Source organism: Mustela nigripes, chromosome 7 (genome assembly GCF_022355385.1).
Source record: "Mustela nigripes isolate SB6536 chromosome 7, MUSNIG.SB6536, whole genome shotgun sequence".
NCBI lineage: Eukaryota > Metazoa > Chordata > Mammalia > Carnivora > Mustelidae > Mustela > Mustela nigripes.
The window spans coordinates 117,384,931-117,409,722 of record NC_081563.1 but is presented as its reverse complement, the minus strand read 5'-3'; the positions used below and the strand labels follow the sequence as shown (position 1 = coordinate 117,409,722).

At 52.3% G+C, this 24,792-nt stretch overlaps 1 protein-coding gene across 1 annotated transcript; it reads right to left on the bottom strand.

Moving 5' to 3' along the window:
• Positions 1-107: 107 nt before the first annotated feature.
• Positions 108-23,758, bottom strand: MMP24 (matrix metallopeptidase 24). Its single transcript, XM_059406862.1, has 8 exons — positions 23,562-23,758; positions 19,524-19,640; positions 17,544-17,848; positions 10,014-10,175; positions 7,904-8,118; positions 5,735-5,873; positions 4,011-4,277; positions 108-2,143 (listed from the first exon to the last, which is right to left on the bottom strand). The coding sequence occupies exons 1-8, from the start codon at positions 23,741-23,743 to the stop codon at positions 1,806-1,808; spliced, it is 1,725 nt and encodes a 574-aa protein (XP_059262845.1). The 5' UTR covers positions 23,744-23,758; the 3' UTR covers positions 108-1,805.
• Between the last annotated feature and the right edge of the window lie 1,034 nt (positions 23,759-24,792).

The window sequence follows — 24,792 nt, the reverse complement described above, 5'->3', positions numbered from 1 at the left end:
GAGTTTCATGTGAGTGGACAGGTATGAGCTAATAAAGTGCTTTGCAAAGTATAAAACACTATACAAACCTATGAATTGCTAATACCTCTGCAGTTGTTCCCCACCCGCCCCAGGGAGCCCGCCCTTGGCCAAAATGAGAAAAAACAGAAGGATGATGACAGGGAACACAGTGGACCCACATAGGTGCCTCTGGGACAAGAGAGATTTTGCTCAAGACAGCTCCCAGGGCAACAGTAGTCCCTGCCTGCTACAGGTTAAGCCAACCCAAAGCTCAGAGGCCACAGGGTAGGGGCAAGGCCCATGCAGGCTCAGAGGGTCAGGATGGCATCTGAGGCTCTGCCAGCACCCTGAGGACTGATACCTCCTTTTGGCTTTGACAGAGAGCCAGTGGGCACCACTGAACCCATGGGTCTTTCCTGGGGCTCTTCAGTGACAAAGGGGGCTGTCTCCACTGGGTTGGAGAGAGGCAAGCTGAGCCCTAGGAGTCCTGCCAGACAGTGAAGGGTTGGCCCCTAGCAGTGGGACTGTTACCAGTTGGGGGTGCCCTTTTCCAAAGAGCAGTGCAGGAAGATGGGCCCAGTGAGCTGGGTTAGCAAGGGCCAAGCTTGTATAAACACTGCTTCCAGGCTGAGAGATCGAGTTGGCCTCAAGGTAGCTAGGGGTGTGGGCTCTGAACACTTCAGAAGGCTCCCCTGGGCATGTTACTCCAAAACCACAAGAATGTTGGCCTGGAGCCTTTTCTGTGCACCTAATTAGTCAGACTGAGCCCCAGACCACACCTAACTAGTCGGGCTGAGCCCCAGACTGTAAGCAACAGGGCCAGGGACTAGGGGAGCAGGGAAGAGGGACAGGGAAGTGGAGGGTGTTCACAACTCAGATCAGCCTCCAGAAACAGGGTCAGCTCCTGCCCCAGCCCGTTAGCCTCATGAGCTGAATCCAGCTCTTGGGGTGTCTGGGCACTAGAGTGGCCTTAGCAGCACCTTGGTCCTTATCTCCTGGGGAAGGGCCGGCCACCCTGGCCTCATCACCAAGATAGTCACCTCTAATTCACCTAACGCCTCAAGCAGCCTTTGCAGAATGGGACTTTTAAAACAGTAGTGACAGGACATTTAAATATTCACGACATGACAGCTGGGTCCTTGTCAGACCCAGCTGGGCCACAACACTGCCTGCAACATGTGACCCTAAATCCTAGGTCTCAGAGGAGACCCTGATGCCTGGAGCAGGTTTCCTGAGGGATCTGCTGAATGCCAGCAGGGGAAACCCAGGCTTGTTGCCCACCGTGTTTGCAGCAGGGGTCTTGTAGCCTTGGAGGACAGTGGGGTGGGAGTAGGGGTGGGGGGGGACATCTGACCAGCAGGTGTTGGCAAAGGGGGACCGGGATCGGTGGCATCTCCCAGGTGGGGCTGAGAGTGCTAGTGCTGGCTTCCACAGGAAGGTGCTGGGCCCAGCTGGGAACGGAGCTGTGGTGCCTCATTGATACCACAGGATTCAGTGACCACAGGGCCTCCTCCTGGCATGGTCCCTGCCTCCTGATGGGGCCTGGCCTATTCCCTTGGGTAGGGAGCAGTTTACCCAGGACAGAAGGCTGGCAGCTGGGTGCCAGACACCCACCCTGGGGCACAGCCACCACCACTCCCTGCCCCACGCTCAGCCTAGGCCAATGTACCTACCACTTCAGCTGCATGACCCCTGGCCTGGGGCCCTGCTGGCCCCTGTGGGCAGTGGCCAGAGCTGCCCCTCAGACCCTGATGAGGAAGGGCCTGGCTGGCCAGACCGAGTGGACGGAGAGAGCTCTGGGCTGCTCACACCCACTCCTGGACTGGCCGCTTATAGTAGGTGACAGGCTGAGGGCCTGCCTTGTTCTTGAACTGGAAGATGGTGTAGACCAGCACCAGGATGCAGAGGGAGAGGATGCAGGGGATGACCACAGCCACGGCATTCACAGAGCCTGGGACGTCGTTGATAGTCACCATGATGTCCACATCGTCCTGGGGCAGCCGCCGCTCCTTCCGCCGCTCCACCTCCTTCTGGTTGCAGCCCATCCAGTCACGCAGGATGTTGCGTGGGTAGCCTGGCTCCACGCTCAGTTTCTGGTTGTCAAACTTCCAGTAGTCCCGGCCCTTGTAGAAGTAGGTGTAATCTGCAGAAACAGGGCCCAGCATCACTCCCAGATGCTTCCCTCCCTGCACCTGCTCTGACCCATGGCGAGAGGGCAGCATGGAGGAAGGGGACCTCTCCCACCCTGGAGTCCAAGAGGAGCTCTGAAGGAGGGGTGGGAGCAGCACGTAGCAAGGCCTGCAGGTGGGGAGAGGGCAGCGCTCACACACTCTGCACACAGTGTGGCAGGGCCACGGAGTATGACCCATACAGTTGCAGAGAGGTGTGCCCAGGACCTGGGGCCGCCCAGACCGTCATCTCAGAGGTGCTGGGAAGCCACTGAGGGGCTTTAAGTGGTAAGTCCCAGTTGGCGCCTCTCTGCCTTAGCTTTGGGTCACAGCGCCATCACATTTGCCTTTCACCAGCCCCCCCCCCCCCCTCCCACTGGGGGGAGAAACTATGGCTTGGACAAGTGCCTTCTTAGCTCTGGAGCCTCAGCCCAGCTCCTGCCTAAGGCAAGGGGTGGGGGGGGAGTGGGGAGCAAGACTTCTCCTTTTGTTGACAGCAGACACCACTTTGTCACAGTTATCATGGGTTTTCTTTGGCTTGTCACACATCACAACACAGAGGCAGGGTCTCTGGGACCCTGCTGGGGAAGGGCCTGGAAAGAAAGGTGGGGGGGTGGGCTGCGGTGCTGGGCAGCCACAACATCCTCAGGGCCCAGCCAGTCTAGAGACAACAAAGCAACTCATTCGGGCTCTCCTATTGGCCAGCCCCCCCACACCCTGGGACTTTCATTGGCCAAAGTCCTTGATGTCACCTGTCTCTGAGGCTCCCAGAAAGCGAGACCATCAGGTACACAGGAGATGCACCAAGTAGCAGCTCTGCCCCCTGAGACTTTTGGCTTTCTTACCAGTGACATCTCCTTGGAGAGCCCTTCCCCCAAACCCCCAGCTTTCCCTCTGCATTCCCTTCCCTTAGAGCTTTTGTTGCCACCTTAGCTGTTTTCTGCCTCTAGACTGGGAGCCAGGGATGCAATGCAAGGCTTGTTTCCTGCTCCTTCTCCAGCTCTCCCACGCAGGCTGACGCTCAGTAATTATTGTGGAGTAACTGAATGACTCCTGCCATTCTACGTAACACAAGACACGCCAACCAGAAGTTGATGATGGCAATGATGACAACAGCTAGCACGCACAGGGCAGGGACCGTGTACTAGGTGTGTGTCTAAGTACTCCCCTTAATTTATCTTATTTAATTGTGAAGAAATGCCAACGAGGTAGGTACCATTATTATCCCCATTTGATAGATGAGGATGCTGGGAAAACAGATGTTTTGCCCAAACTCCTAGGAAGTGGTGGAGGTGGAACAGGAAGCCAGCCAGGCTCCTGAGTCCCAGATCAGGGGAAAGTTATGGAACAAACATCCATGGACTCCCACTCTGCACTGGGCAACACCCAGTCCCTCCTCTTGAGAAGCTCCTAGTCTGATGGGGAGCTCCCAGCCTGGCCTCCAGGAGGAGCTTTGGAGATGTCTCATAAATATAAAAGGCTTTTCTTTCCATTGGCCTGCCCTCAAGCCTTATTACACAAGCACCTTTGAAAGCACCCGTATCCATCATTGCTTTTCAGATCTGAAAACTCGAGGAACCCCTAGAATACATCTGAGGACCACTATTTGAGAGATGCTATCCAAAGGGGCAAAGTCAGTCTGTGGAAACATAAAATGTGAGACATCCCTGCGGATGAGAGGTGTGACTTGGTAGCTGGGAAGAGAAAGGGGTAGACATGAGGCCTTTGTCTTTACCATCAGGCACCTTTCTCAAATCTGGGTACCTTGAGAGTATGCCCATGGACCCTGTTGAGACCCATATAAAATCAGCCCACCCCCTACACCACCAAGCTTTTACGTACATCCTTCCTTGCTGATGAAGGCCCCCTGCGGAGCCTGTGGGATGCCCTTCCACACAGTGATGGGCTTGGGGTAGCCAGGGTCCGTGGCCCGCCTCTCCTCGCTGTAGCGCCAATACCGTTCACCTTTGAAAAAGTAGGTCTTGCCCACGGGTTCCCAGCGCAGAGCTGTATCGATGCCTTCTCGGGGAAGACAGCTCCCCAGCTCTCCTAGGCTGTGGGGGTACCCAGGCTCCACCGTCACCTCCTTAAACACCCAGTACTTGTCACCTGTAGCCAAGAGAAGCCCAGAATCAACCTTCCCCAGTCACACAGTACCAGGGGTGGCAGCTAGTGCCACGGGTCTATCTTCCAGGACTAAAGTCATTCACAGAGCCAGAGGATCAGGGGGAAGCAGCTAAGGTCTGCTTGAGGTCCTCTGTGGGAGACTGAAGCCCCTTGGCCCTGGCAGAGGATGGGAGCCAGAAGCCAGTCACCACAGATCCTGGGCAGCTGGACCCACGCCGCCCAGCCTCCATGCCCCACCCCGCTGTTGGCTCAGGTGACCTGCTCCTCTCCTCTGGGGTGTCCTCAGCCACTCCTGTGGCTTCACACATATGAGGACTCCCCCACCTTCCACCAGTGACACCCAACTCTGCAGGTTCACAGCGACTCCCATCGGACCTGAGCCCCAGAGCCAGGAACCCTGATCCCAGCTTCTGGGCATTTCCACATCTGCTTCCCGGAGTTCCTCATCGCCTCCACAGAGGGCTCCCTCCCTCATCACCTTTCTGCCTCCCAGTTCCCCAACAAGAAGCCCTAGCATCACCTTTGCCCCTCTCTTTCCTTCTCCTCTCAATGTTCCGCCTCTTATGAGGCCTTTTGCATCGTTTAGCTGTCCCCACCCTGGCCTCACCAGTCCTCCCTGGTGCGAGCCTCGTCGACTCGCCTCGTCGACTCTCTCTCCTTCCCTCCGGCAACTGACTCAGAAATGGCCTCCGCACCTCTGACCTATTGGATTGCCACCTGCCCCCTGGCTCTCCACTACTCAGAGACGTCCCGTGAACTTCCAGCATTGCTCTAACAGGTCAAGACCGCATTCGGCCGTAACCGAGGCTCCTCAGGACCCTCCCCCACTGTCCCTTCCAGGTCACCGCTCACAGCTGTCCGACGTGGGGCTCCGTGGTCAGTCAGTCAGTCTAAGCTCTTCCAGTGGACGTGCACATTCCCACACCATGACTCTGTTACCCTCCCTTACCCCTGGACTGCCGTCCTCACTGTCTCTTACCCTTCTGGGGCGGGGCCCACCTCGGGATAATGGAAGTGAAACCACCTAGCTCTGAGTGGGCAGGACACACACGCTAGCTCCCCCTGCCCCCTGCCCTGGCTTCTGCAGCCTCTGTGACCTCCTCCCAACCACCTCTTACAGAACTGCTGGGATGGCCTCCCATGGAGCCCCGCATGGTCTTCACGTGCCTGGACCACCCAGTGTAGCTGAGCCTTGTTATCCCACCAACTTGGGCGCACAGACCCTCCACTATCTCTTCGTGACTTAATTCCCCCAGACTGTGCTTCGTCTGCCTGCAGGGATCTGCCCTGTCAGAAGTCAGTGTCTCTGTTAGGGCCAGAGGGGCCCTTGGCGGGGGGCACCTGCTCCTCACCCCACCTCTTCCTGTGTACAGATGGGAAAGGGGGGTCCCGAGAGGGTCAGGGAACTGTCCCAGGTCTCTCAGCACAGACTGTATTACCTTTGAAGAAGACAAATCTTCCGTCGGCCCTTTCGTAGGCTGCATCTATGCGGGCGGGCAGACCCTTCCAGAACTGCTCAATCTGCATCGGGTAGCCCTCTTGCACCCGGTTATTGCGCAGGCGCCAGAACCAGCGATCCTAGAGGTGAGGGATGGGGGAAAGGCATGGCAGGCCCTGCCTCAACCTAGTGGTCTCAGGCCTGGGGCTCAAGCCTTGGTAACCCAAAAGCTTCCCCTGGGCCCAGCCCTGCAACCCTCCATGATGTCTGTCCATCTGCTGCTTCTAGCTTCCAGTGCCTTGTGAGGAAGACAAGATGCCTGTGAACTCTCTTCATATAAGCCTCCTGATGGCTCTTGCTGCCCAAGACAGACAGCATGGGGCCATGAGACAGACAGCAGACGGGCCTGGTGCAGGGGTGAGGTGTGGAGGACCTGGAAGGGATGATGCCGGGCCTGGTGTGTCCACATGAGGGCAGCAGAGAGTCACTGACCTTAGCGGCCACTCCCAGGCTGGCCACTGAGCCTGGGCAGAGCGCCCCCCTCGCCAGCTGGCTCCACCCAGCAGGGCAAGGACCCTGGGAAGCAAACTGTGGGAATCTTTCAAGACCTGGATGTGAATTCAGGTTCCTCCACTCAGAGCTGCACTACCGTGAGCACAGACTTTAAGCACCTCACCTACAAATGGGGGTAACAATGGGGATCAGATGAGAGATTATGGGTAAAGTGCCTAGAACAGCAGGGGGCACATAGTTGGTGTTGAATGAATGGCAGCTCAGTAGGCCAAGTGTCTGATCAAAGCCCTCTTCTTCAACTAGTGTCATGGGCCTGTACAGGTAGGCAGTCTGGGCAAGGCCTATAACCTACCAGGAGCTCAGTTTTCTCATGTGTGAATGGGGATGATAAAACCTAGACTGGCCGAGGAGCCATTCGGTAGGGGATCAGAGTGCAGAAGGATGAAGGTCATGTGTAAATGATGGTACAAAAACTAGAAAAGGTTTTTTTAAGGTGTTTTACAAAGTACTTTCACAACGAGTTTTTTAAACCTTAGTTTGACTTTCACAATCTATTGTTAAGTAGATTTGAGATAGTCCAAGTCTTAAGGAAGGCCAAGTGACTTTCCTAGAGCTACTCTGTGAGAGGCAGGCTTGGCGTTGACTCGTGTTGCCGGACTCTAGCTTGGTACTCAGAGCTTGCTGGGAGAACTCCCTGAGAGGAGTGGGGGCAGCCCCCACAGCCACCCAGTGTGATGGAGACACGCTGGCCAGGTCGCTTTCAGCGGAGGGCCTGTTGCCCTGGTGGCCCAGGGTGTGGTCAGCGGCTGTTTTCAACTGCCAGCTTCTCTGGGGATGGCCTCAGCTTTAGAGAGGTCCCCCAAGGTCATACCCCTTCTCATCCAGTGACTGAATGAAGCAGGAGGCCCAATATGGGATGACTCTGATGGGCCATTCTAGCTCCAGAACTCCCTATGGGGGTGGCCAACTCTGCAGCGGACCTAGTTGCTGCTTTTCTCCCGTCAGGCTTGCTTCCTTCCCTCCTTCCCAGATTTTGATCCCAGAGGTACTTCCTAATTGAAATCCTGCATTCCAAACACTGTCTCAAAATCTGCAACACACCCACCAAACAGGCTGGCCCGAGGTTGGAGCATGGCTGAAGTGACAGGAGCAGGACAAGTGATGAGATGGAGCCTAGGCCAGCTTCCTATCAGGCATCCCTTGGTACTGGCCCCTTAACTCTGGCGGGATCTGGTGACAGACTTAGCCACCACAGTGCCAGCCGTTACTCCAAATTGCTGTCTTCACGGCCATGCACCCATCTGATCTTCATATACCCTTCATGAGGGGAATGACTCCCAGCTTTCAGACGGAGAAACTGAGGTCCAGAGAAGGGAGGTGACTTGCTCAAAGTTACTAACCAGAAGCAGGCCTCCAGCACTTTCCCCCAGCATTAACCCCTGGGAAGGTGTAGGATCACCAGTCTACCCACCTCCCTCTTGGAAGTAAGTCACATCACCCGGCAGCACCAGAAAGGGACCCCATGTCCTGGCCACTGGGCCAGCTGCTGTCCAAGCCCAAAGCAGGCTGAACCCCAGAGCATCAGTCTTCTCCTGCCCCACAAGGAGGAACGAGTGGGAAGGGGGCCATCTGGGTGTTGCCAGTGGACTGGCCCTACCTTGAACACAAACATCTCGCCTCGGAAGAGTGCCACCGTGTTGAAGTTGCCATCACAGATGTTGGGTTTGGCCCCCGGTGTGGATGGCCGGTCCCCCAGGGGCGGCCGAGGGGGCCTGGGCTGGCGCTCGTGCTTCCTCTCACTCGGTGAGTGGATCCTGCGGACGGGGAGCGTGGGGAGTGGTCTTGTGGGCTCCAGGGGCTCAGCTGGAGGTCCTGGAGAGAGGGGCTGCATCTTAGACAGGGCCTCCCAGTGCCCGTGCCTCGTCACCACCCAGGCAGCTCTGGGGTCTGTCAACCTCCAGCCCTCTGTTCCTTCTCCCATTTTTCCTCCTCCCCCAATCTTTGAGAAAATAGATGGAAAGAGCCATTAAATGGGACTCTTATCTTTCCACCTGCAAATCCGGTATCTTCTCTTCTTCTCTTCTGTTGTAAGAGAGAGCATGTCCTTTCTTAGGCTCAGTGTCCCATACCGTCTGCCCCTGACCCCTGCACACATGCTGGCCTCACTCTGTCTCCCCTTCCCTCTTTACCCTGCTCCAAGACAGTGTCCGCCCTGTCTGTCAAGATCTACAGTGACCTCCATGTTGCCAAATCCAAGGGTTCCTGACTCAAACTTTGATGTGCATCCAGATTATCCAGAGATCTTGATAAAATGCGGATTATGACTCAAGAGGGTCTGGGGTGGGGCTTGCCATTCTGCATTTCTTCAGGCTCTCAGATGATGCCAGGAGTAGCAAGATGAGAGAAGCACTTTTCCAGGAGCCCGTACTGACTTGATTTTCTTTCTACTTCACGGGCTGTTGCTTCTCTACCTCCTTTGCTGGTAGCTTTTCCTCGCCCACCCTACTCTAAAGTTTGGAGTGCACCTGGATCCTCTTCTTTTTGTTTTTGCCCCCAGGTCAGTTTTCTCACTCGGGCAGTGTATTAGGATCACTGGGAGAGATTTTAAAATGCTTGATGCTCAGAAGGCAGCCCAGACCAATCAGAACCCAATCTCTGAGAATGTGGGCACTTTTTACTGAAATTCCAAGGTAATTCCAATGAGTCCCCTAGTTAAGCATCACCACCCTAAGTGATCTCATCCGGGTTCATGGCTTTAAAGACCTTCTATGTTGGGGCTGTCCAATAGGATGTTCTATGATGGCAGAACTGGTTTATATGGGTACCGTCCAATACAGTAGCCTCCAGCCATATGTGGCTGTTGAGCACTTGAAATGAGTGACTAGTTGTTAGTGTGACAGAGGAACTGAAATTTTAATTTTGTTCAAATTAATATAAATTTAAACTTCAATAGTCACACGTGGCTAGTGGTTATACATTGGACACCAGGGATTCCAAATCAATATCCCAGCCCAGATCTCTGAGCAATAGACTGGTAAATCCTATTGCCTCACAATTAGAAAAGCCGGGAATCTTGGTGTTGTCCTTGACTCTCACCCCCATGTTTGGTCTATCAGCAAATCCTGTCTGTTCTACTTTCAAAATACCTCCAGTCCCTCCCTTCCCCTCCCCTGCCCCGTCTTCGTGGCTTCGCTGGTAGAGATCCTGCCCATCCTCCACGGTTCTGACTGGGGCCGCCTGTTCTGTGAGAAATTCTGGGCCTCCAGAGGGAGCCCTTCTCCCGTGCTTCATAGCCTGGGACCTGAGGCGGCCTGTGCTATGCTCCTGTGCATTTGCCCCAGAATCTGGTCTTCCCCTCTCAAATGACTTGATAAGAACAAGACCTTCATAGACCAGTGTGAACAGAGAACTGGGAGGGAGGCCTTTCCTATCTTACCAAGATATCAGTCTAGCTTCTCATTTTTTTCTTGTTTAGGAATCTCTTGACTAGAGGTGGGGGTCCCCTTGAGAGTGCACCACAGGAGGCAAGATGGAGGTGTATGGAGGGGGAGGAGGGAGAGAAGAGGGAGTGAGTGGAATTCCACTCACTTTTGGCAGCTCAGACCCTCCCCGTGGTTTCCCAGTGGGTCAGGCAAAGACCTCAGAGGTCTCTCAAGGTCAGACAGCAGCTATGGTGAAGGATGTGAGTGTCCCCCAACCCCTTGGGCAGGTAGTCACAGTCCATTCCCGAAGAAGGAGCAGTGGCCCCCGTCTCCCCTGCCACACACCGTAGATCTTCTGGATGCCCTGGAGATCATCCTGAGGCAGTTTGAAGTTGTGTGTCTCCATGTACTGGTAGAAGGGCGCCATGATGGCGCTGGGGTCGTTGGAGTGCTCCAGTCCCAGCGCGTGGCCCAGCTCGTGCACAGCCACCAGGAAGAGGTCATTCCCTGTGGAGAGGGGGGTGGGGAGGTGCCCAGGGCACCCACTTAGGTATCAATCAATCCATTGCTTCAGCAAACACTGAGCAAAGCTTTGTGTCAGGCCCTGTGCTGGACACTGGGATCTACCAGAGAAATCCTACACCGTCCTGCCTTTTGGAACTCTCCATATAGTGGGGGTTTGGAGAGAGAAACAAATAAGTGATATTCATGTTCCAGGTGCTTGAATAGATATCTGTAAGGGTCATGGGAGGATTCTGAGAAGAGAGGCGTGATTTACACTTGAAGATGTTCAGGGAAAGCTTCATAAAGGTGAAGTTTAAGTCGACTCTTGAAAGAGAAGAAGTTAGTCAGGAGTATAGATTCGGGGTGGGGGGCGGGGCGGTTGGCATTCCTGGCCGAGGGGACACTGTAAACAAGATCCAGGGACAAGCAGGCTCATTCCACTTGGCTCTGGAACAAAGCACGAGGGGAGGGCAGAGAGAGAGATGAGGTCAGCCAGGCTGGCAAGTGGGGCTGGGATGCCACGCAAAGGAATCTGGATTGGCTTCTTAGCCGGTGAGTCACTCTGCCTGTGCTGTGGCTGGAGGAGGGAGCAGAGGGGAAGGAGACCAGAGCTAGGGCATCAGTGGGGCCGGTTTGGAGCCCGGAGAAGGGTCTGGGTGAGAGATGGAAAGGGCCAAGCCAGGGGAGGGAGTAACAGCAGCAGCAGCAGGGGGAGGTCTGGGAGCAGCGGACGGGCAGTCAGCTTCAGGAGGCCCGGGTGCAAGCAGGGCTCTGATTGCCGGCAGCGCTCGGTTGGGCAAGACCTCAATCCTGACAGAACTGAACCATGGCCAAGATCAAGGCAGGGACTCAAATGCGAGTGAAAACAACAAGGTCCAGGTGCTGAAAGTGGGACACGGGATCCCGAGCACGAAGCTGGGGCGGCAACATGGCACAGTGGTCATGAGTGTGGGCCCCTGAGCCAGACGGACCCTCATCTCCAGCTCTACCCCCACCAGTGCTGTGAACTTGGCCAGTCGGTCTCCCCTCTGAGCCTCAACATCCTGAGCTGTAAAATGTGGAGATCATATCTACCTCATAGGGTCTCCTGAGGATTGGATAAGATATGTGTGAAGGGCGTGGCACTGCCCAGCAGCTGCTATTAGCATATCTAAGGTGGCCACTTGGCACCTGGAACATGCCCATTGACCAGAAAGGAAGGACAAGGCCCGTGCCGGTCCAGCTACCAGATTTTCTTAGGCCAGCTCCTCTGAGCCTCTGGATCAGGCCTGGGACAGAGCAAGGCCTGATTTGAGGGTGGGGAGGGGTTAAGTAACCCCAGCTTTGGGAAAGGAACACAAGGGACAGTGAGTTGGGCAGGCTGTTGTAGAGTCCTGACCCCTGTCCGTCCTGTTATAAACTCTTGCTTGCCTTGACCTCTGGCATTTGAGCTCTGCCTCTCATTGCCCAGCCCTAAGGCATGTTGTGGCTCAGTCCTGCCACCTTGAAGTGCAGGGGAGGCTGCCAGGAGCCCATGAGGTAGTCAGGAGTCCACAGCCGGTGCCTTCTCTGGCTCCAGTGTCACTGGCAAAGTTGCCCAGCCCTGTGCAAGGCCCCGTGAGGGTCATATGGGGCTGGCGATTATCTCTGGCCTTTCTGGTTAAGGTCTTGGGAAAAGAGGAGTTTTCTGGGCGACCCAGACGTGTGCATGCCTGCCTCTCTGCTGACATCATCGGCGTCTCCAGCAAAGTGGGGATGGGCAAGATCAGGGCAAGGTTGGCCAAGAGCCTGGGGCTGGCCTTCTGCTGGGGCAGGGCAAGCTGGCAGGAGGAGGCCAGGCCGCCCCCAGTTCCTTCCTCAGGTCCTGGTTCCTCTGGCAGCAGGGAAGGGTGAGCTCATCTCTCAGCTCCATCCCAAACAAAGGCAGCTACTGGAGCCAGCGGAAGGCAGCTCTGCTTCCCGGGGGCTTGTGCTGCCTGGCTTTGCTCCTGGCCTGTTCTGCGACCTGGGACAAGCTGTTCAGGCCTCTTGTCCCATGACTAGGCTCTTCCTTAGGGGGCATCCACAGGGATCTCTGCTGGGAACCAGGCAGCGGGGCTCTGAGCACTTGGCAAGATTCTAAACCTTTGTCCTCAGTCTGTGTCTGTTACTCTGATGGCCTCTGTGCCTGGGTCTTTGCAGAGAACAGGAGTAAGCCCTTGAAGGAAAGAGGACCGTGGGCTTATGCTGGAAACCAAAAGGTAGAGAGGACCTGGGGAGCTGGCATCCCATGGCACAGAACCTGAAGAGACTTTTCAGTGGGGGGTGCTCTGGGGAGATGGAAGGAGAGAGGAGGGGGCAGAAGAACTCCCTGGAACGTGTGAGAGGAAAAGCAGAAGGATGGAGAAGATCCCAGGACTTAAGGGGCAGGAGGCTTTTAGGGTCTTCACCCTCCCAGAGGGTGAGAAGCAAGGAAGCAGAGTAGTCGGAAGTGTGGTCCGAGGGAGCCGGACCCGGATCCCAGCTCTGCATGTCACAGCCGTGTGACGGTTTAAATCTCTTCTCTGTAATATGCGGGGAATGGTACCTTCACCCTAAGAATGGGGGTGAAGTCAATGAGGCAAGGCATGTAAAGTGCTCACTCTGCCTCCTGGCACAGAGCTGCGGATCACCCTTAACTAGCAGGGTCCCGTGGAGCTGTGTGCAAGGACCAGCATCCCCACAGGCTGGGATCACCTAGCAAGTACCCAAACGTCTGACTCGACTACCCAAGTATACCTTGTCTCTGCCTCATTTCCTTTTCTTAGAATCTCCTTATTTGTGAAGTCCTATCTCATTGACCCCCTCCAACCCCCCCAAAGGCTATAACATTTCCCTTTCCCTCTGTTCTTTTGCCAGTGCTGTCCCCTCTACCCAGAATAGCCTTACTCCGTCCAAGTTCAGCTCATGGCCACATCTTCCAGGAAGACTTCCTTGAATTCCCCCACTGGCAGTGAGTCCTCCCTCCTCGACTCCCCTAGCAGTTTCTTCAAGTCATCTTTATGGCACTGACCCCTTTCCACCTTCCGTGGCAGCCACTAGCACACACGGTCTTCTGCCCCAGACTGTGACTTCCTTGAGGGCAGGCTTTGTGCTGGACAGGGCTGGGTGACAGCAGCCAGGAGGGAACGGTGCCAAACATTCCAGGTGTGTTCCTTGGACCACCTGCTGCAGCACCATCTGGGGTGATTATGAAAAATTCAGAGTCCTGGGTTCCCACCTGCCTCTGCCACTTAACGGAGTTTTTATAACCACTTGGAGCTTTACTCTCCTCATCCGTTAAAGGGAGATTATGATCCCTGTCTGGTCTAACTCCCAGGGCGGGGAAGAGTCACAGAAGTCATCGTGGAAGGACTCTACGAAGGGCTGGTCTCAGTGACTCTTCCTGTCTTGTCACCTTTCCCCAGGGCCGGGCCCCCTTCTCATCGAGCTTAGTGAACTCAGATGTTGGTGCTTGACTCACTGAAAAGAGATGAGGACAGCAGGTGCCTGGAAGCAGCCCCCGAAACCAGCTGGAAGGGATGGTGGGTCAGATTGCCCTTTCCACAATCTCCAATGACGTGGAGGAATCGGGATCACCCTTCTACCCTTACATCCAGTGGTTCTCCAGGAGAGCCTTTTAAATAGACGGGGGGAGCTTCTGATTCAGGGGTTTGGGGTTAGGACTTAGGTAACATTTTTTTGTTTTTTAATTTTTTTTTAAATGAGATTAATCTGTAAGCTGTTCTGCAGCAAGATTTTTTTTTTTAAAGATTTTATGTATTTATTTGACAGAGAGAAATCACAAGTAGATGGAGAGGCAGACAAGAGAGAGAGGGAAGCAGGCTCCCTGCTGAGCAGAGAGCCCGATGCGGGACTTGATCCCAGGACCCTGAGATCATGACCTGAGCTGAAGGCAGTGGCTTAACCCACCGAGCCACCCAGGTGCCCCCATTTTTTTGTTTTAAATATAAAATCCCCCAAGTGAATTTTATAGTGATTGGGTCAGGCTGACACACGTGAGGCCGCCACTCCACCACGGCACCACTAATGGTGGGGCAGCGGGGCATCCCAGTGCAGGACGACACCTGCCACTTAGGACGCTCTTGCCCAATAGTGAGTCTAGTCAGGCCTGCAGGTCTAATGACCAATATTCAGGATATGGGAGGAAGGGAGATGCGTTAAAAGTGAATCTGAATCCCATTAAGCCAAATAACTGTGCTTGGGACAAGTGACCCGGTTTCTTCAATGGGGTTGCGGGTGGGGAGGTGAGGTGATGGCTGTGAATGGAAATGGCTTACGAGATGTCAACGGTGTGCGCCATGTGGCTATTGTCTGGGTCCAGCTGTGAGCAAACAGCTGTTAAAGACGTTTTTGAGATAATTCTGGGAAAATGGACCCAAACCAGGAATTGGATTTTAAGAAATTCTTGAAAATTTTGTTGGGTTTGATAACGGTTTGTGGTTGGGTTAAAAAATAACCCGTTAGAGGTATGTCCTAAAGTATTTACAGGGGACATGATATTGTGCCAAGGATTTTCTTTAAAATACGTCAGCCAGGAAATAAAAGTGGCAGGGGGAGCGTTGGTGAGCCGACGCAGACATCACAAGGGGAATAGGCGAAGCAAGGTGGTGGGCACCTGGGGGTTCATATTATCATTCTCCCTTATTTTGTGAGTTTGAAGTTTTCCATAATGGAAATTTAGAAGGAGAAGAAAGCCAATAAACACAAAGTTCCTGGGAGGCTCCACATACTCCCTCGCTGAATTTATGTGGAATTTAAACGAGATAATATACAGGTGCTCCATAAATCTTGGTTCCTCTCATCTCCTTCCAGAACCTGTCTTAGGGCAACCTGCTGTGTTCCAGTTCACCTGTCAGGGGCCCGTTGCTAAGGTCAGGGGCTGCATTAAACAAGTTTGTGCTTGGCTTTCCAGAGCACAGGAAAGTCCTGACTCTTGTCCAGAGAAGACATTGGCCATCTGGGACGATCTGTCACAATTGGTGATTGTTCTTCTGGATGGGGTGGGACAGGCGAGAGATGCTGGGACTGTGCGCATCCACAGGTCCCAGCTCCTTCCCGCACGCACCACCAGAAGTTCATGGGATTTTGAGATGGGACGCAAGGTCTCCAACAGCAAGGAGGGCTGGCAGGCAGTAGAAACCCCAGAGCTGGGAAGGGGAAGGCAGAGTTGGTAAGAGTGTCCTCCCTGTGCCTCCTCTAGCCAACATCCCTTTAAGAATTCATTTGTCTCCATCAGGGCTAGAACTAAAATCTTATCAGCTAACCGTGCCAGGCACATAACAGGGCTCAAAAACGTTAATTTCTTCTCCTCGCACTTTATCAGGTAGCACAGACAACCCTTCCTGGACACTGATTCAAGAAGAAGAAGGGGAGAAAAATAGCTGTTTAGAAAGCCAGAAAGCACACCCAGGATGTCAGGAAGAGGGTATCAGGGCCGAGGAAATGGCGTTGGATAGGAAAGAGGACCAACATTTGAAGAGGGCGAGGGACAAAGAAGCTTAACACTTTCCTGTCTTTGCCGAGGCTGAGCCTTGGCGAGTCACCCTTTGACAGATAAGCCAAGAGATGCTGATCCCTGATCCACACAATGATCTGAAATGTTCTCAAGGGGGTTTTCCCCAGCCCCAGACACCGGACTGAGCCCCTGAGGAATGGGGCCTGTAGGAGTCAGCTCTCAGCCTGCAGCACAGCTGAGGGAAAAGAATGCCCCGTGTTCCCCTAACGTACCTAAGTTTAAGAATCAGAATGCCCAGGGGAAGGGCCTAGGAATCTGTTTCTAACAAGGATCTCAGGGGATTCTTATGACCAGGCAAGTGAGGGGAAACTCTGGGGACCAAGCCAGTATTTCTCGAGATGGGGGAACGCCTACATCGGAAGTTCCTGGAGCATTTATCACACCAAGCGCAGATCCCCAGGCCTGACCCCAGAATCAAAGAATCAGAGTAGCAAGAGGTTAGGGGCCTGGAACCTGGAATGGGCATTCTTTAGAAAGATTTCTGGACGATTCTGGTGTGCCCCGCAGTTTGAGGACCATGGGAGCTTAGCTTCGTAGCTAAGAGTATGTGCTCCAGGGGTGCCTGGCTGGCTTAGTCATTAGAGCATGAAACTCGATCTCAGGATCATGAGTTTGAGCCCCATATTGGGGGCAGTGGTTACTTAAAAAAAAGAAGAAAGAAAGAAAGTGCTTCAGAGTCATAATGCCCAGGTTCAAAGCCTCATCTCACCATTCACTGCCTATGGCACTGTAGGAAGACTCCTTAATGTTTCTACAGACTTCAGTTTACCTATCTGTAAAATGGGGATGATGATAATGATATATACATATTACATAGTATGTGACAAGCCCTTGACACAGGCCTTGGAATCTCAACATGCTAATCATTATCTATTCTCATCTCGGAGTCAGAATCCTCTATCCCTTTCTCCTCCAGACCCCCTCTGCCTCTTCTTATTTTTTTGGTACTTCAGCTACCTCCTTCAGTGGTTGGCTTTGTGACAGAGTTGCTTATGCACGCGTGTCTCCCCCCACTCAACTGTGGACTATCAGAGGGCAGAGACCATGTCTTTTTTGTTTAAATGTTTGGGTATCCTCTTCCCTGGGCTGTGTATCATGTTACACTAGTGTTGGAAGAGGGCTTAGAGATGACCTAGTCCAGTCCCTCGTTTTTATATGCGAGGATACTCTGTGCCTCTAGTCACAGAGCTGAGTGGCTGGGCTGTGTTTTGGGCCCTTGCGCTGCTGGTTACCAGCTGTACCGTTTGAGCCCCAAGCCTTTATCTTAAAAATGGGCATAATGATGTCCACTTGCCTCCTTACTAAGCAAGTGCCTTGGGAGTAAATACTGATGAGGAATGCTTTTGGAAGCTCAAGAGTATTGTTACTGGGGGGTGAAAGTTACGGGGGTGAAAAGCAAGTTACCCAAGGATACTAGAGTGATTATGGGGCCCATTATTCACCCATGAGGTTGACATAAAGGAGAGAGTCACGTTACCTTGTACGTTGCCTTTGAAGCCCTTAGCAGCCAGGCCAGGCACTACCATTTTCAGATCCCTCTTTCCGCTTGAATGATGTTTTTACCTTTTCCTCCAGCCTCTGATCCATGACTTCCTCTTCCTATTCATGGCCTAACCCCTCCTTCTGGACTCACCCCACGTTAGAACCATTTACTAAGTGATCTGATCCATCTGCATGGATGGGCCAGTGTTGAGCATTATCAGAGACCTCAGTTTCCACCCTCGTAGGTTCTTAGCTCTTGGACACAAAGCTCCAGAGCAGGAAACTCATCTGTGGCATCCCACGCTCTTCCCTGGGGCGTCTTTCCCTGACAACTGAGCAATCCAGGACTAACCCCGTTCCCCTCATGGCCTTACCATCATGGTTGGCATTTCCTAGTGTCCACGGCTCATCTGAGTCAAAGTGAGTGTCTCCTCCAATCCCTGGGCCAGGAAAGTAGGCGTGGGCCAGGAATCCCCCTTCTCCATCAAATGGGGAGCTGTCGCCATGGAAACCAGAAGCAAAGAAGATCATGATGTCTGCCTCCTTCCGGTCACTTTTGATCTCATGGTACGGCACCTCTTCAAAGGTCAGCGGGGTCACCTTCTGCCAGACGTCAAAAGCCTGGCGAATCGCTTTCCGTGTGTCTAGCTCGCCCACCTTCGGGGTGTAGTTGTGAATGCTGGTGAGAGAGGGGAGAGTCAGTAGGGAGGAACCGGCAGAGTCAGAGATTTGCAAGATAATAGGATACCAGTCGTCTCCAAATTTTGAACCCTAGGATTCTGCTGAGTTACCTCTGGTGTTAAAGAAGAGGCTGGGTGAAGCCTTTGGGTCCCTACCCCTGACTCAGTCTCAGTGGCTTAGCTTTAATTGAGGTCTTATATTTGACCTTTCACAAAGCTTGTGTTGAATACAGAATTCCATTCCAATGTGCAGGAAAGAAAGGGGGAGGGGAACAGCATTTTCAAAATTTTACATTTTTCTCCTAATACATAAAATGTATTTATAGAAGTTACAGAAATATTTAAACAGTGGAGAGTTTAAGTGAAACATCCCTTTTATAAATATTTGGTACCAATTACCCAACTATTACTTGTCGACCTGGGAAGTTGGTATACAGTGGTATCTGATTTTCAGTTAAAGATTTCGTGATTTAAGGTTACAAGAGCCATATTGAATGGTTCTCCATACAGGGCATCCCTACTGGGTGCTCTGCCCCATGAACACCTGGGTAAGGATTATTCACCCATTCTATAGGTAAGAAAACTGAGGCCCAGAGAGATTGATGATAGAAGTTAAGGTTAGAAGCCAGTTCTTTCTCTTGATTCATTCTACCTCTTTAGGATACCTTAAGAGTCTATCGAGTTTCTAACCCAGATTCTTCTTAGGTTTCCTTCTCTTGTCAGATTTCTGGAAAAAATTCAAGTCCTAGTCTCTATCGTTGATTAGCAGAAGAGTCCTTCATTCTTCAGTTTTAAGAATTTCTGTCTTAGGGACGGTGCATTTGGTTAAGTGTCTGCCTTGGGCTCAGGTCATAATCCCAGGGTCCTGGGATTGAGCTCTAAGTTGGGCTTCCTGCTTGGCAAGGATCCTGCTTCTTTTCCCTCTGCCCCTCGCACCTCCACTTGTGCTCTCTCTCTCTAATAAATATATAAATTTTTTTTAATTTTATTTTTTATTAAGGGATCTCTGTCTTAGGTCCTACCCCTAACCCCAGGGCATCTACCTGAGATGGAGTCAGAGCCTTGAGAGGTGCCAACTAGAGCCCATCTGAGTCTGCTCTATGCCTGGCCTCGGCCTCAGCCCCTGAGATTCAGCTGTCTGAGTGTGCTGTGCTGGGCTCCATCACCCCTGTCCTCCGTCACTGATCTTACTTGGGGACTGATCCTCCTCTGCCCTTGGTTTCCCCAGACAGTTCAGGAGAGACGTTGTTGTGATTCAGTTCCCTTAGGAGACAACTGGAACTGTGCTGGGAAGTTCAGGTGATGTCCATGGGGTCTCAGTGGAGAAGGGACCCAGATCAAAGGGAGGGAGTGGGGTTTGGTAAGCAGGGACAGGGAGAGTGCGCACAGCCCTGGATTTTTATCACAGCAGAAAGCTGCTGAATGATCCATACCCCACTTTCTAAAAACTGTAGGACTCTAAGCAGGACACAACTAATGAGCCCCCAAAGGACCAAATACACCTGAAGTTGGAAACATAGCATCCTCTGGAAGCTACCAGGGGGACGAAGTCATAGGCCCTCCGCACCAGGTCTTGATGCCAGCATACCTGGCTCTCACCCCCATCACACACCCACCACGTATACAGCAGGAGCGGGTGGCGAAGCCAGGAATGGGGGGCAGGGAGGTAAGCACCTGTAGGTGATGTGTTTCTGCCTCCACTTCTGTCCGGTCAGAGCATAGCGCTTGTTCCTCCGCCTGCGGCTCGAGTGGGGGTGATCGGGAACACCGCAGCGGGGCTTCTTCATCCACCTGGGCAGAGAGGACACACATGCACGTGCTGTGGTCACCCGGCACTCTAAGAAGGCCAGGCAGGGTTCCCAGTCCTGGTCGAAATGGCCGTGTGCTCCCGCACCCTGGATTGGGGACCCTGGCTCTGATGGGCTCCCTTGCGGGACAGGACCTACTGGTTACTCCCTGGGGCTCAGCGGCGGGGGCTTGATAGTTCCAGCTCCACCACTCATCGTGGGAGCCCAGGCAAGCGAATTATTGTGAACCTCAGTTTCCCCATCGACAACACGAGAATTCTCGCTCTCGCTGTTCTTAGGTTGTAGTAAGCCTTAGTTTATGTAGAAATACCCTGTAAATGGGATGAGGTCACCTCACTCCCTGCTTTAAAACCCTCCAACGATGTCCCCAAACACCTAGAATGAATGCAAACTCCTCATGTCGGCCTGCGGGGATACACATGATCGAGGCCCTGAGTCCTCTTCAAGGGGAAGGCTTCCCCATCGCCCCCTACACTGGACTCCCAGCCACAGGGCCTTCTTGCTGGGCCTGGCACAAGCCAAGATGATTCCCACTTCAGAGTCTTTGTTTCTTCTGCTTTCAATGCTCTTCTTCTCCACATGATCTGCTCCCTTACTTCTTTAAGGTCTCTGATGTTACTCTGATGTGAAGATGTTACCCCTTCAGAGAGGACTTCCCTGCACCCCTCCTCTGAAATAGCTCCCCACTCTCATCCTACAGCTATCTGTTTATCCTGCTTAATTTTTCTTCATAGCATTGATCATCGCCTGAAACTATATCATATATTAGCTTTTTTGTTTATTCTTTGTCTCTCTTAGCAGATTCTAAGTTCCGTGAACATAGGAACCTTGCCTGTGTAGTGCCTAACCCAGAAGATGTTTGCTAATGATTTGCTGAATGAATCAGAGCATGAATCAGAACCACCCAGCAGCAGAGTGGCGTAGCTCCTAAGACAGCAAATTCCCTTTCACTAGAGCTGTTCAGAAAGTGGCTAAACACCTGTAGGGCTTGGAACAGAATTCTCTGCTGCAGTTCATACGCTGTGTTGTGATTTTTAAATCTATTAGTGTATCGCCTCTAACAAATGGCAGATTCTTTGAGGACTGGAATGGCATCGTATTCATCATCATGTCCCCAGGAGCTAGCCCAGTGCCTGGAACTAAGTGAATCCCAATAACTATTGTCAGGCTAAACGACATTAAGCCTGGGACATCATTGGGGATATCAAAAAGAGGGCAGGGTAGGAGATTTTAGAAGATCGTAGTTGATTGGGGCCCAGGCTATCCTTGTATTTTATGTCCTTGTGCTGGCCTAATGACCAACTCACTAAACCACAGCTGGAGATTGCTGGAAGAGCCAACAGTCCACCTCCTGGGCAGCTGCTGAAAGCTGTTGCCATGGGCAATATAGAGAAGAGGAAACAGAGACTGTTGTCACCAAATAGTAAAAGGCCCCCTGAGGGACTTCACCAGGTTTTACTCATCTTTGCAGGCTTCCTGTTGCCTCTACTCAGAAATCAATACTAAAAAACACTATAATAACAATATCACATATTGGTATAAACGTTTCTAATTTTTACAGAGTTTGGCGTTCTTTTAAAGACATTTTTTTTTTCAATTCTCAAAACAGCTCTGTGAGGTGACCAGAAATTATTTATCCTCATTTTTGCAGAGGAGTGAAAAGATACACAGATAAATCGAGTAATTTGCAGAATACAGCCGTTGAGGCAGGACAGGGACTTAGTTGAATGAGTAAATGAGCTAGTAATTCATGCAAGTTGACAAACAAAACAAGACAATAGAAGCTGGGGCTTTTCTTTCCTCAGGCCTAGCACAAGATTGGGCTTGAGGATATGCTGAATGAAGGAATGTGTGACATTTTTCCAAGGTAGGCACTCAAAAAGTAGTACTTTTAAATGGCTGCTCTGGCTTCCTTTCCCTGATGGTCCTTAGGAAGAACCAGGAGCCACCTGTGCAACAGCCAAGGCTGGGGTAGGCCTGGAAGGACCCCTGGGGAGGAAACAGGCCCAGAGAAAGGCAGTGACTGTCAAGGTCACAGGGCTGGAATAGAAACTAAGGTCTCTAAATTCTACCCCACCAAACAGCCTTCCCACTCAGGTCTGGGATGAAGTGTGTGCGCCTTCTCCCTTGTCGTGCCTCCAAGACCGCGTTCCCTGCCTTCCTACAAAGAAGTGGGGGCAGACCTGCACGTGGGAGATGCCATCCTCCTCCCCCAGCTCGCTCCCTCCACCTCCTCCTCTCTTGGTCCACCTGCCACTCTCTGAACCCTGTCCAGCAGGCCTGGGGCTTTCTGGAACAGAGTAAAACCCAAGGCCAGGTGGTGCCTCAGCAGAGACACCAATGCTCCTGCCCCAGGATGCACTGCCACGAGGCCCGCACAAAGCCCTCAAAATAACCTCTGCTTTGAATACGGCTGGGCTCTCTGTAACCCGCTGCCTCCAGAGGCCACGGGGCCACGGCATCCCCCACGCCATCACTGCAGCAGTGAAATGTATTGTCTCCGAAGCTCACAATCTCGCAATCAGAGAACCCGAGGACTAGAAAATGTTCGTACAGAATTAGAAGATCAGAAAACCTCAGACTCAACCCAATTTTAACAGCTTAGAAAAATGGGATGTAGAATTGGAGACCCGTAATCCAGCGCTCCCCTTTCTTTGTACGTGAACAAGCTGAGGCCCAGAAAGATGAGTCTCCTGGGGGTGACTCAGGCCCAAGGTGGATGGATCTTGGATCCGCCCCCACCTACCACTTCCCCGCACCCTGCCCTGGGGCTCTGCTCCCTGCTACTATCTGGGCTCAGGACCCCCAGCCCTCCGCATCTCCTTGGGACCCTCCCCCAGCTCGCTGCCAATGCCTTCGTGGTGGTAGTGGCTTTCCTTGTGCAGCGTTAATGACTTTGAAGGCTACTTCTCAAACAAACGTAAGGATGCTTAATTCTCAGCTATCTTCAAAAGAACAAACAAGCCAACAAAAATCCATCCACCTCCAGCTACCCTCTATTCCTCCCTCACTGTCAGGCTTCTAGCAAGTTTTGCCTCCACTCGCAACCTCGACTCCCCTCCTGCGCTCCTCCCCACTGCTGGACCTCGTCTCCACCGGTCCACAGAGCCTGCACTGGTCTCCTTCCTGCTAGACTCGGCCTTGGTGCTCTTCTGTCTCCTAACTGCTCTGCAGCAGCCGGGCCCACTGGCCATGCTCCCCTTCTGCTCCAGGACGCAGAACCCCTAGCTTCCTCTACTGCTCTGGCTGCTCCTTTTCAGCCCCCATCCTGGGTTCTGTTCCTGTCACTCCGTCTCTTCCTCCTCTTTGTACTCCCCCTGAGTAAACGCAACCAGGCTCATGGTCTGGCTTCTCTGGAGTACCTCCCTGAAAATTCACGTTTCCTTCTGTGTTCTAGACTGGTACAGCCAGATGATTGCACTTTTCATGGCGTGGTGAGCCTCTGAAGGGCAGCACTCATAGGATCAAGTCCAGTGCCTGGCACACGTAGGCATTCAGTGATATTTGAAAAACGGAAAAAGTGGAACGAGTTGCCAACTCATGATCATTCTGGAGTTGTTTGTACCGAGGGAGATGTGTACGTCTCAGGAAAAGGCAGAGCGGTGACTCAGAGAGCCAAAAGCTATTAGAGTCAGAAGAGATTTAAGACCCCCTCTCACAAAACTGCTCATTGTGCTGATAAGGAAACTGAGGTCCAGAAGGGTTAAGGTCACACTGCAAATTTAGGGCAGAGCCCCTCCCCCACTCACATAGGAAAGGGCACCTTGGGGTACCCACTGGATGATACTGCAGGAGTGAAAGACAGGCAGACAGGATGGGCATGGTATATACACGGGACCCGTGACAAATATGAACCCAAATGTAAGTCTGGAGAGTAGGGCACTATGGCCTACGCAGATCTTACTCGATTGTTGTCTGATCCAACACCCCAGTGACGGGGATCCCATAAAACTGCTGCATAGTGGAGACTGCTGACTGTAAGGCCTTCCCTGAGTGCAGCGCGGGTGCCCGGGAGTCCGAGGGGAGCAGGTAGCCATAGGACTTTAGCCAGTTCTGAAAGACACGGGAAAGAGAAAGACGCATCATAATGCAGAAGGCTTCGATCTACCTGGGCAGAGATCCGCCCTTGAAACTCGGGATCATTTTACTGAAGGGACCGATGGATTCATACTCTGATTGCTTCCTCCTTCGTTCCCTCCTGCACACGCACTGGTAAGCTAATCTCCAGAAAACCCAGCTCTTGTTGGCTCCCTCTCCTTGAAGTGTTCCTGGGCTCTCTACTGGCTACAGAATAAAAGATTAAATTTGCATTCAAGGCTGTCTGGTACCCTGCCTCTTTACTCCCTTATGCAGTGGTTTCCGCTGAAATGTAACTAGACATGCATGAGCATAAGAATGCTTCTTCTCTGAAGCAGAGCAGCCTGTTAAAATGTACGCTCCAGAACCGCTGTGTTGAACGTCAGAGTCGGCTGAAGGATCATGTTATAGAATCCTTACTGACCTGAGATTATATACAGGCTTTATCGCTAACCCCTCCAAAAGAGCAAGCCATTGTAAGTACATATAAGCAAAATAATGCATTATTTAATTTAAATATAAATACATAAATGCATGCATAGGAAAAAGCATAGACAGGCACACATAAAAAAATAAATAAATAATAGCATGGTTATGTAAGAGAATTTCTTGTTTTTAGAAAATATCCACTGAAGTATTTTGGCTTATATAATGGCGCACGATGTCTGCAACTTTTCTTAAACAGATTCAGAGAAGAGAGAGGGAGAGGAGGGGCGGGGGACAAATGTAGTAAAACGTTAAGAATTGGGGAAACCAGGTGAAGGGTATTCAGGACTTTTTTGTCCTATTCTGGAAAAGTTTTCCGAAAGTCTGAAATGATGTCAAAAATATTTTTTAGGGGCGCCTGGGTGGCTCAGTGGGTTAAAGCCTCTGCCTTCGGCTCAGGTCATGATCCCAGGGTCCTGGGATCGAGCCCTGCCTCGGGCTCTCTGCTCAGCGGAGAGCCTGCTTCCCCCTCTCTCTCTGCCTGCCTCTCTGCCTACTTGTGATCTCTGTCTGTCAAATAAGTAAATAAAATCTTTAAAAACATATATTTTTTTTAATGAAAAAAGAATTAA

What these genes read in the sequence shown, in the direction of transcription:
- MMP24 (XM_059406862.1), bottom strand. Translation starts at nt 23,743, where the DNA reads ATGATGCGTCTTTCTCTTTCCCGTGTCTTTCAGAACTGGCTAAAGTCC. An exon ending in TTGGATCAGACAACAATCGA is followed by an intron (nt 19,641 to 23,561) that starts GTAAGATCTGCG and finishes CTCTCTGCCCAG; the next exon opens with GTGGATGAAGAAGCCCCGCT. An exon ending in AAGATTTGTCTTCTTCAAAG is followed by an intron (nt 4,278 to 5,734) that starts GTAATACAGTCT and finishes TCTTGGCTACAG; the next exon opens with GTGACAAGTACTGGGTGTTT.